Below are 12,720 nucleotides of genomic sequence, written 5' to 3' on the forward strand. Positions count from 1 at the left end.
TTAGATTAATTTGCTAGCAGGATTGAATACCACTGGATTACTACAACAAACTGGTTAAATTGTGAGTTTCTTAAACACTAAGTTATTCTGTTTGATAAGCAGCCAGGAACTGGTGGACATCGTCCACAGATAACTGCAGGCTCAGAGGCTCTTCAAGATGCATCGTACAACTCTTAGATATTGTCCTAGGCTATTTGGGGCATAAAAATGCACTCTTTAAAAGTGCAATTCAGTTTCAGTTCCATGACTACATTGTGATTGCAAATTAAGCAATAAGCAGCTGATTCATTCTTGCATGAGAAACATTTCATAATCTTTGTAGGTAGATAAACAGCAACTTAGACGCAGTTAGGAGGCGCTGAATCAATACAGAATGGGCAAGTGAGGTGGAAATACTGCAAGGCCAGAACGTTGTTGAGATGTTTTTTGTATTATTATTTGTGTGTGTGTGTGTTTGTGTGCTTGCTCATTATGTCATTTTCCCATTCTTACCTCAAGCTCCTCTATAACTTGCACTTGGCTTCACTACAGCTGAAGGGATCTGTCTAAGCTGGAGATTTTAGACACACTTCCAGTCTTTCTGCAGACACACATTTCAAACGGTTATCCTACACTTATTTGGCAGATCAATCTTCAGATTGTGGAGACATCATGTTAAAAGTAAATAGCTTTTTGTTTCAGTATTGAGTGTTATTCATTTTCTCTGCAGCTTTCAGCTAAATTCACACAAGTAAGAATGCTAACAGCTTTCCCATTGAATTTCACATTCCAGAAAATGTTTAAAATTGTCAAATGTAAAGTAATTGCAGCTAACAAAAGAATTCTATACATCTTAGCCATTTTGCACATCCATTAGTTACAGGGGTCTCAAATGTAGAGTTTTTAAATAAACACCTGTTATAGCACACACGTTTTTTAATTTTAAAACATGATTTCTGGTACTCCTTTAGGTTAAAGATTATTAGCGGGGTTCCAAAAAATATAGCATTATAGGTCTTTGTGTTGCTACAACTGTTTAAATAAATGTCTGCTCTAGTGCACTGGGGTTTGAGATCTGTCCTCTAATCACTGCAGAACATTTAAAAAAACAAAAACAAAAAAAAAACATAAGTGCTCTGGCTTTTCTGTTCCGTACCATATCATGGATCGTTACTGCTGTGTTACCTGTTTGACAATGTGGGCAATAATCCTTACACTATCAGTGCACTAGAGCAGACATTTTGAAAATAGCTTTGAAACAGACTTTAAAGTTATAAGTGTAAAAAGTTGTCAGTTTGTATATCCAAGTATATCCAAGTTATAAAAGATACCAGGCCAGCTCCAAGCTCCTTTCACCCCCATGGAAGACTGGGTTTAAATTCGCCTTAGACCATAAATGAAATTAGATTAGGGGTTCTGGCTTAGCCCAGTTTGACTACATGAACAGAGCCAGCGCCAATGCAAAAAGCAATAAGCAGTCCAAGAAAAAGAGAGAAAGAGGGTACGAGAGTTTAACCAATAATCGATAAATGAAAATGTCATTATCGTCCAACCCTATATCACAGGCCACATGGCAGATGAAATGTTCTGGGCTCAATCGGATTGAAATCAAAGAGCACCCTGGTTTTGGATATGTACTGGTTTCCAGAGGCTGACTTGCTTTACTGAAAACAACTCCCTGAACCAGTGACAGGAAACAGGATGGTTTACTTCTTACACTAGTGCAACAATAGCTCTGACACAACAAAGGTAAACAGCAGTGGCCTGGCAATTACCCCGTCTAGTGCGGCCCTGGTGTGAAATCAACTATAGCCGGCCCAGTGTATTTACTCCAGCCTCTGTGTTAAATTCTCAGCATGCCAGGTCTCACGTGCCTGGTGAGAAATAATGCTCTATAACCTTCAAGCTAACTTTCAGTTTTTTCCGGCTTTGCTTTTACAGAGGTAAAAACTATAAGATACTCAAGTAGACAAATGTTTTGTCCGTGTTGTCCACCAACACAGGTTCCTGTGCCAGTTGATGTCATATTTGAATGGAATACTCTCTGTACCTGGCATAATGCTGTCAATACCTTGATATCTCGCTATAGGGTAATCTGATATATGAATATATGCAAATCATTTTAAGCTGCAAACAATGACTGGAGGTGGGACATGTATTACTCATTAACAACTCTGAGCCCTTGTTTACTAAATATGCTCCCTAAAGATATAAATCATTCTTCTTCTTAATGGACAAAAACAATATATTAAGCGGTGGCACCACCAATGTTATCCGTTTTGAAAACTTACTGTATCTACTGAAGGGAGGGAGAGTCGTACAGTCATGGGAGTGCAGGGCGAGTCATAGAGTCATGTGACTGCAGGCTCGTATCCTAGCTACGCACAGTCATCGTCACATTGGCTCTCGCAGTAGGTTAGGGAGGCATAGTCAGCATGGACTGTTTTCACTCATCGCGCTACAGTGGACTCTACTGGCCAGGTGCCCGGTAAGCTGAAGCGGTCACCTGCAGGGCTGGCCTTTGTCCTTCAGAGGCCGGTACCTCTTATGTAACTTTGGTATTGCATGTGCATATGCTGGTGAGCAGTCATTTTTTCTACTGCAATGCAAAGCTATGCAAAGCCAGCAGAGATTGAGCCTGTTTGGGTCCCTGCATTGTTTTTAATCCGCTGCACATTTAAAATTTAGTTTCAAGAGAACTGAATAATAAGATGATACAATTATGATTTGGACTAAGGCTGGGAGACTGCCAGCTCTTCAGGATAATTAAAGTATAAACAGCTAGCCCTCGGTCCAAACATTAGCACAGATCTGAGGTGCCCTACCTGTGCTGTCAGCCTGATGAAATCCCTCTGCAGCCTCCTTTCATTATCAATGCAGTGTATGCTATTCACACACATACACAAAGTCATGGTTCTCCAGAGCAGGGAATTCATCATCGAAATGAGCATTAATACAAACGCTGAGCAATCTCATTAGAGGGCTATTTGTTTTACTGCTCAGTCTGTTTACACAAGGGCTTAAAGGATATACATGGATTAAGCCCTGGAAGAAAAATAAATATCAGTATGTTTCAGGAAAACGCTTCAGAGAAATAAATTATCATTATTTCCACATGCCAAATACACACCTCCATAGTGGTATACGCAGATTGTCAATTTGGAACCGGTCAAGTTCAGTTGTTTTCCTGACAATACTAGCATTCACCTGTCAGTGATATGTGTTTCTCGATGCCAGTCAAGAGCCAATCAATGAAATGACTGTAGTCAAATCGAACCGGAATGTGATTGTACAAGTGTTTGCTTGGGATACAAGGCAGTCACTAACTGTACATGAAACTTTTACACTACAAGAATGGAAACAAACAAAGAAGCATTTATACGTTATACTACAAACCAAGCAAACATTTAGAGAATTCCCTCATAAGAAAATCTTTAAAATGGCAACAGACTTGCAATTGCAGACAGGGGAGTGTGGTTAGCAACTGATTAATACTAGCATGATATTGATTTCATAATCTTCAGATGAAATGGATAAATAACAACTAGGATATTGTTAGGCGGTCAGAGCTTGTTGTGTTGTGCAATTAGCCTGGTAACAGTTTTAATGTGATGCTAGGGGTCGACACAGCATAGCTAGGCCTTCTGATTTTTGGTGTTGCCCTGACTTTCATACTCTCCTTTAAGAATTCAATTGATACCTGTTAAGCCATTCGTGTATCTCAATCACAGCTGAGAAACGTGTTAATAGTAAAACGTGAAACAACTAAATGGGCTTTTCAATTGGTCAAGCCTTGATATCATACTTTTTGCTCATTGCATGCAGTTTTTTGGATTTATTAATTTTTTTGTCATGTTTTTTAGTTAAAGATTTCAATAATCAGAAGGGTTTTAATTATGTGTAAATGTCTGTTTTGCAAACAAGGTCAAGACGACAAAAATCTCAGCTCATTCCTTCATCCTTGGGAGAGCCCTAAGAGAGCAAGTAGATACAGGTTTAGTGCTGGCCTTCAGGGCCGAGGTGTGGGTGGTAATTTCAGGGAGTTACCCGTCTCAGCATTACCACATAACCCCTCAAACTCTTGGAGCTGTGACAGTGCTATTGAAACAGCAGTGCAGGTATAAAACAAAGCCCTGCCTCTCACTCATACCAAGCCTGCTAGTGCCTTTATTCAGAATTAATATTACTGGGTACCACAGGTATACAGAGCATAAGCAACAGGCATTTTCGTAAATGACATAGAATATATTTTAAAGAGTAAGCGTCTTCAACTGTCATTGTATGTGCTTGTTTAAACCCCCCCTTCCTATAGCATGGTGTTTTCAATCATTCTGAGTGGCTCTGGGTTATGTTGCTCCAATAGTGAGTGATCATTTTCTCAAAATCTGCCTTTAAACTGCTTTGAGCTGGTCCAGAGAATCCTACATTCAGTGCCGACACTACATAGCCTACCTCATGCCATTCAAACCACGTGACAATGAGATCTTTCAACTCGTAAAGCGTGTGTATAAATGTAGAGTAGGTGGGGGTGGCAGTGGAAAGGTCATGTTGAATGGGATGAGGCAGACCCAGCACTCAAAGCAGCTCAGAGAACCCTGAATCATTTTAAATGATTGAAAACACCATAAAGCAGCAAGGGTAAAAAGCTTTAAAAGAAATGAAAACAACTTTTGGACAACATAGTCTTAAAAAAAATGAATTAAAAGCACGTGGTGGTAATCTTGTGTTTTGTCAGTTTTAAGCCTCTGAGAAATTAAATTTTATAACCGACGCTGCGTGTCTCAGGAAATCATTCGGTCTTCCATGCCATAAAACTGATGAAACAGAGGATTCAAAGCAGTGACCGGCATAGTTCCATACAAACTCAAACATGATTTCCTATTGTATTTTACACTGGAAAATTGGCTTGCTCCAACCACTCATCTAGGATACAACTGGCTGTGAATTTATGCCACTGGCTAATGGAACTGGCTCACAAAATGTATTCAACAAAACTAGTTCCTATGCTCTAACCTATATTGCAAAATGTCATCTGTACTACTCTAAAAATGCACAATAAATATGACAGATGTGGTTTCTTGCCGTAATGTAACCAATTTGAGTAGATTTTTAATGTACTGCAATTATGTTAATTTGTTGCATTTTAATTTGTAATCAGTGCTCTCTGTTTAACTGCCATCACCAGATTGTCACTAGAAACACAATGAGAATGACCTACATTATATGCACATTGAGATAGTTGTGACATACAGATGGATGGATCAACACGTTCCTCCACATGCCCCCAGGATTCTGATACTGTCAAAAACTTGTGCAAAAGAATATTCTACATTTCATCACAACTGGATAAGCGGGCCACTGGATGAATGTAAAACTCTAAAAGTGTGTGCAGGGGATTTACAACGCCAGAGAGGAAAATCAAGTTAAACTGTGAAATAATGATGAGTAATAGGCTTGTTTCAGGTGTGCTTTGGTTCTTACACCTTTAAGAGTTACTTAAGTCAACATGATGCAATAGAAGTCATCCAGCGTTGCACACTTTCCACCCTCTTTAATAAAGAGAAAGGCCAATTAAATATTCAGCTCATTTGCACTGCCAATCACCCAGCAGCGCGCCGCTAATCTTTCTCAGCAGTCAAGAAAGGTTAGCAGCAAAGGAGTCTTTAATGCTTTGAGGCAAAAAAAATACATTAAGAGTGGGACTGTCAGTTACAAGTTACAGCACAAGCATCGACAAAGACAGCATTTTGAGAAAATCATTTCTTTGCAGTATATTTGCTGGTGAAATTGTTTGATTGTCTTCCCTCCCAGGCGCTCCCTTTTTATTTGTCCAACGTAGGTCTCTCTTTCTATTGGTGCTGCACTATTGAGATGTACCTGTGCTGGCCCTGTGGGCACAAAGTGAATAAAATAAACTAAACTTAAGACCTTATTCTGTGCGCCCATTAATGTTTGTACAATATAAACACAAACAACAACAACAACAACAACAACAACAACAACAACAACAACAACAACAACATCAGAGGTCTATATTTTCCATCATGTCTGGATGAAACACTGTGGTGGTCAGTAGTCTATTCCTGGTTTTACAATTAACATTGAGCTTGTTACCTATACACTGTGTGGGTGAAACTGCTATGCAATAGGAGCCTTATTGCCATCCCTGAAATCCACAGCATTTGTGACCTGCATCACTGTCAACGCAAGGGTCTGAAATGGCAAACATAATTTCTGTTTGTTACCATAATTAGTATAACTTAGCAAATTTAGTACAACTCAGCAATTAACTCGATTCTTCTCAATTATGTGGTAAGGTACAGCTGCTACACAAGTAAACTATCCCACCCAGGATGCTGAGTGTGTTACAGAGTCCAGCTACATACAGCACAGGAACAAAAACCCATGCCCAGGAAAGCATCGTACACAGATAATCTTTCCCTCTGAATTCGAGCCAAGGAGTCCCTGAATATCGGGCTATTGACTGTGAAAGGACAAGCCTGTTTCTTTGATTATGAACACAAAACCCTGGCTGTCCATGCACCTCCCTCCTACCCACAACAAAGGCATTGAACACACATTGTCTCCTATTGGGTGGCTGTTATGAAACATCCCACTACTCTTTATTAATGTAATGTTAAAAACGACGTAGCTTCGTTTTCATTGCTTTCAAGGGTCCTCATTCAAATACGCTAAACTTCAATGTTTACAAACTTTCACATACTGTGCGCTTATTGCAGGATTATGTGAATCCCTTGGTTTGCATTTCTTTTACTATTTATGGTGTTTTCAATCATTTCTGTGGTTCTGTTGCTCCAAAAGAGTTTGAATAATTTTCTTTTCAACTCTGCTTTTACCAGACTTCGAGCTGCTTTGAATACTGAAACTGAACAGCCTTCCTCACCCTATTCAACAAGACCTTTTAAGTGGCGGCCACATTGGCATATGATGTGAATGGAATAAGGAAGGCGAAATAAAATGATAACTCAGAATTGGAAAAACAGAATCCACTCAGAACATCTGAAAAAGAAAATACTAAGGGAAATGTAAAATAGAAATTGAAATGACCCTTGAAGGTATATTCTCTTTGATGCAACTCCATGCCGAGACAAACTGAGTGAGGTTTTGTGATGTGGACCAGAAGATGAGACCACCAAATTAACTTTACCTGTGGGATAATAAAGAACTTTTTTTTTTTTTAAATCAAGGAATTATGGAAAGGACTCATGTTCAGCTCTTTACACCAGAACACAGCCTCTCGTCTCGCTGCTACAGCTACAAGGGCACACTGCCACCTAGCAGGCCTGGAGTCAATTACAATGTAATTGTACTTGTAACAACCACCACCACCACCACCTTGTATCACTGCTTCTTCATCACTCAGACCTCTGGGTGCTGGAAATACATTACTCTAAGATGCTCAAGTTTGGTTTCAAGCCAGCTCTTTAGCTTCTTTAGCTAATATGACAATGTGCTGAAGTGGTTGTCTATTGAGGCTGCAAACACCATAACATGTTGCTGGCGGTTGCATGAGCCTTGTTGCACGAACCCTGTTTATAATTAAACGTCATGTTTAATTATCTTCCTTGAAGACCCCAGAGGGGAGAGAGGAGGGGCTACACGCTCTGCCGTTGAGTCAAGCGTTGCTGCTTTAATACATGTAGCCCTCATAATGAGTGTGTCAAACAGCGCTGCATGAGACCGGGGAGGCAAAGACAGCAGAAGTGTCTCAAAGCCAAGTTCAGTTTCTATTTATTTCTATTCAAACAATTCATTAAAAAAAGTGTATTAGTGTAAAATGCAGCAACTGTTGAGAACATTGATTAAACTGTTTTAAATAAGGTGGGTCCAATGGATAAAAAATAGCAGCACAGTAACTAATAAATGTAGCTTCTTTCAAGGTTACACACTGCTAATTTGATGGCCTAATGTTTTGGCTCATGCCTGTACATACTGAATTAATGTTGTATTACACTAATAAAAGTATAGGATAGCTGATTACAGACTAATAGGTATGCTATTTATCTAGTAAGTGACGTTGTAAGCATAGAACCCAATATCCTGCAATCAGCTATCCTATTTATACCATGAGTATTTTGTGTATGTAAATTAATTTAATTTGAAAGCTGTTATGTAACCTAGCAACTGCCAATGGTTTTCATTGATGGGCAGCTATTGGGGAAGAAAGCTTCATGAAAAGGAGTCTCAAATGAAGGAGGAGTAAGTGCTAAGGGATTTCAGCAATGCAAAAAAAGTCTAAACGGCGGTTAAAAAAGACGTGAGCTACTGTTTAATGACATGGTTCTGTTCTCTTTCATTAGAAATGATTTTTAGATACAAGTTATCAACATGAGTGGTATAATATACAGATACTAATACTAAAAAGGAACTTGGCAATACAATACTATTTTTAATTTTTAGTACTACTGTGTTTAATGCTCTGGATGACAATGCAGACAGTGTTTGTTTATTTGTTGTTACCTTTGTCGAGCGATGAATCAGGGGTGCTAAAGTCCATCAGGCTGGTTATGTCCGTTTTTAAGCAAATGTCAGTCACTGCCTTTTGCCTTTGGTGGACAGAAGGATCTGTTGTGCAAAAAAGAGAAAAAGAATAATTGTAACCTTCAGCAAGATGGTCTATCAAACAGATCAATAATCTAGCGTATACGGGGCGTCTATAACCACGTCAAAGTGTCAGAATCCTAATTGACAGTTAGCCCACTGAGAACCCACATGCTGTACTCAGATCTTGCATGTTAAACAGCGAGGTGGTGCGGAGATATAAACATCCAGGTACTACATCTACAATACTGCTTTAATCCAATGGTGATGAAACGTGTTTGGACATTCCAAACGTATTTTGAACCCTGTAATCTGTGACACAGACTGACAGAGATGTCTGAGCTGGAGAGCAGTATGGGACTCAGCCTGCCTCCACACCGTGGATTGTGGACGGGATGAGCTGTGAACCCTCTCCACCGTAATTAGAAAGCCAGCCTGCGGCTCTGCGTGGATCATGTAGAGTGGAGTGGGGGGGGGCTGACAGCTCTCACAGATACAGCACACATCAAGACATCCCGCCACCTTTCCCACTTAACAGCACATTAACTAGACCACTTTAAAACACAGCCTCTGCCTTTGATGGCCAGATACATATCTGAATAGATTGCTCTAATAGAGCACTGTCGTCTGAGGGAGATGATTAAAGCTGCAACTTTTTCAATCCCTTCGGGCCTTTTTATTTGAAATCATAGAACAAGCCTCTCTGTAGATTGGTTCCCACTGATATCGGATTTATAACATCTCTAAAATCAGCACAAATGTTTATATATATATATATATATTTAATCAGTTCTTCAAACAGAACATTATGGTCTTATCTTAATGAAAGAACTTGCTTATGCTAATCTGAACGTAGGGCGGAGAAGTAAGTTTCACCCCCACACTGCTAGTCAGATAGTCAGAAGAAAACCTCATAAACTGCACACAGCCTCCTTGTGCTGCTTTATCTGCACTGTTCTCTAGCCTCTAAGCAAGCAGAGATGAGATGCTCCGGTGCACTGTTCCCCATCCAAGAGAGGGTCATTATCATTACTGTTATTCAGTAGTGTTTTATCCTATGTGTTTGGGTGGGCCACAGCTCTATTATTTTCCATAGTCTGGGGACCAGTTCCAATGTTAATAAAGCATGGTTAGCACTCCTTTAAAACAACCTGCCTGGAAAATTAATTCCAATGCAACACAAGCACATGAAGCACATGAAAGCATTTTCTTCTACGATCCCCACAATCAAACTTAGGAGATCATAGCATACAGATGTGTACCGATGATGAAGCAAATATCTCAAAACATTTCGGTCTTTATCATCCGGAAACCAAAAAGACATGTGACCCTCTGAGGTCAGAGTTCAAAGTGAAGGGTAGATTCAGATTTAGCAAAAGGAGTTTCCAGAAATCCGAAAATATGGAGTCTTCACCTCAAATAGTTTCCGACACACCAGACGTTGAAATAAGTGGGGCTTTTAAATAAAGCAGAAAAAACAACCCTGTTGGGGCAGGAGTTGAATTGTACTGCAACTATTTGAAAAGGCAGAGGGTGGGTCCTCGCCAATGTTTTTTTTATATGTATATTACCAAGAAAATCCCAAACTCTCCCTATCATGATTAATCAGACCGTATTATTAATGATCTTCACAGCCTTGTCTGCTTGTGAATGCCGATGATGACAGCCTGCCATTTCTATTGCACTGTACTGATAGGGACATGCCAACATGCTCCTAGCTCAGCCCTGACCCCATTTATAAAGTCCTATCAGAAAAGTGGTACGTGGTATAAAATACTCATCTCTGCTATTACTACAGTATGTACCAGTGCTATATGTACAAAAAAAATCACTGTTAATTACCCAGCTGGGAACAAGACAGAGTAACAGAAATACAGCTGCAAAGCCTCATTGACGCACATGCATAGTTGGATTTAGGTGTCCATAATTGCATGTTTCTATGGATACTATTGAACTGAAACCCACTGAGGAGAGAAGAGAAATGGACATTAGCACATATTGCTTTAATGTGAAATACCAAGAGGTATATCAAACAGACTAACAGAAAAGCAGGACAAGTTACTAATAGATTTTGGTTTATTATTGTGGTAAAGGCACAGTGTCTCATTTTCAGATATTAAAAGGACCGCAGATTTGTTAACAAGTTCAGGTTTATTAATTAAGCTTGGGTAACACAGTACCTAGATATATCAAACAAAGTTTAGGTCTATCAGAATAAGATGATAGATACATGCTTGTATGATGGCTAAACTTTTTTTCTCCAATCCAGTATCAATCTTTATTTTATATAGCGCCACCATCACAAAGCACTTTACAAGATGCAGTAACACCAAAATCCATAACAATATGTTTCCCTATCATTGAAAATGAGACATTTCTTGTGTTCTACTCACATTATGTGTGAGGGTTTAAGTGATGGATGGCTGCAGCTACTGTATTTGCAGTAAGACTGCCAGTGCGTACAACATCACCACCTTCATTTTCTTTATAAAATCATGAAAAGCGCTTAAAACAAACTGTCAGGGGTGATCGGTGTCCTTGAGTATGAATGGAGAAGGCCTGCCCTGACTCCTGCAGTGAGGGGTGCAGATTTACACTCTGCTGTCCCACGGCACTGACAGGGCGGTACAATTGTATTTATAGTGCACTGCCTGGCCTTGTGACTTGCCAATCTGTTATTATTTCTCATCTCAGGGGGATTCCACAAAGCAAGCTGTTTGCAAATCATAAAAATAGGTTCAGGCACATTCAAATCGGTCAACAACAATATCTGGGAGCCTGACAACTGCTTGTTATCCTCCTACCACCCTATAGAGTCCCAGTTGTATACCAAGCAGGCTGATTCTATTAACCTAGCCTAAGTCTACATCACAATTCGCTGCCAAAGATCTTAGTTCTGAACTGTATGTCTTGAACTTCATAGCTATCCTGGTACAGAATACTATTCTCTGGTACAGAGTTGTATATATATTTGTTATACTGGGTTTTATGTATTTAAGATGATGGGCTTTATATTATCCAAATATTTTAAAACAGCAAAATCAGTAACTGTTTTGGCTACTATAGTGATTGTATTTTATCTTGCTCTTAATTGTATTAATATTTGTACTGTGATTCTTGAAATGTATTTTTGTTTATGACTGTAAGTCGCCCTGGATAAGGGCGTCTGCTAAGAAATAAATAATAATAATAATAATAATAATAATAATAATAATAATAAGTAATTTAGTATACAATAGAGATACGGACAAAATGGTATTTGGGTAACTGTTAACATCTAGTATCCTTGCATTAAATGTATCAGACACATATTTCAGAGCCTTATTTTGGAGAGATCTAATTTAGTAATGCCAAGATTAATAGTTGTTTTGGTTTATAAATGGTTAAAGTTCTGAATACCGCAGCCTTTTAATATCTCTTCAAGGGGACTGAGCATGAATGGTGACAATAAGCAAAGTTGACTTTATCAGGAGTTCTTTATTAAGACATATTGCATGCCTATTCTGCTGTGGAACTCAAATGTTGTACTTGGTAATGCATTGATTACAATAGTGCTCATTATTAATTTGTATTCAATTTAATATCAGTACAGTCTACTATACATGTAAAGCACATAAGCGTGAGCAGCCTTTAGTACACGTGTGTAACCAGAACTAAAAGGGACCTTGATCTAAATGTGCCGATCACCAGATGGCACTGGCTCTTACCTCAGTGGCAGATCTAGAAATAATTATAAAGAAAACAACACAACATCAGAAAACATTTGTACAATGCAGACATGCAGTCGTGTGAAACACCAGACAGTGACACACTGGGCTGCTCTAAAGGTACCCAGACTGGGTGGTGGTTTCTGGGATTCTTGTGATAAAATTGGAAACAAAACTACAGCACAGACAGCACAGGGAAGTAACAATACATGACAAGTTTAGTAAAACAATGTTCTCTACGGCTTCTAAACACTTCCCCAAGTCACTGCAGACAGCAAACCGTTAACAGTTATTTGCGGCACACACACAAAAAAGATTTCTCGCTTAGTAATGGGTTTTCAATATATACACAAAATTGAATACAGGAGATTGTGTGGGGAGAATTGTGGAGACAAAGTGAGTCAATTTGATATCCAGCCTCCCTCTTGCCTTGTCACTTCAACACACATGCCACTCAGTAATGGGGAAAAAA

The 12,720-nt window shown here is 39.2% G+C and overlaps 1 protein-coding gene across 2 annotated transcripts in view; it reads right to left on the bottom strand.

Moving 5' to 3' along the window:
• LOC131696661 (kazrin-like) overlaps window positions 1-12,720 on the bottom strand; it is a 312,029-nt gene that overhangs the window by 71,074 nt on the left and 228,235 nt on the right. For both annotated transcript variants that reach the window (XM_058993390.1, XM_058993389.1), the window contains exon 4: window positions 8,461-8,565. In XM_058993390.1, the coding sequence (XP_058849373.1) occupies window positions 8,461-8,565 (105 nt within the window). The remainder of the gene's footprint in view (window positions 1-8,460; window positions 8,566-12,720) is intronic.

Source organism: Acipenser ruthenus, chromosome 20 (assembly GCF_902713425.1).
Source record: "Acipenser ruthenus chromosome 20, fAciRut3.2 maternal haplotype, whole genome shotgun sequence".
Classification (NCBI taxonomy): domain Eukaryota; kingdom Metazoa; phylum Chordata; class Actinopteri; order Acipenseriformes; family Acipenseridae; genus Acipenser; species Acipenser ruthenus.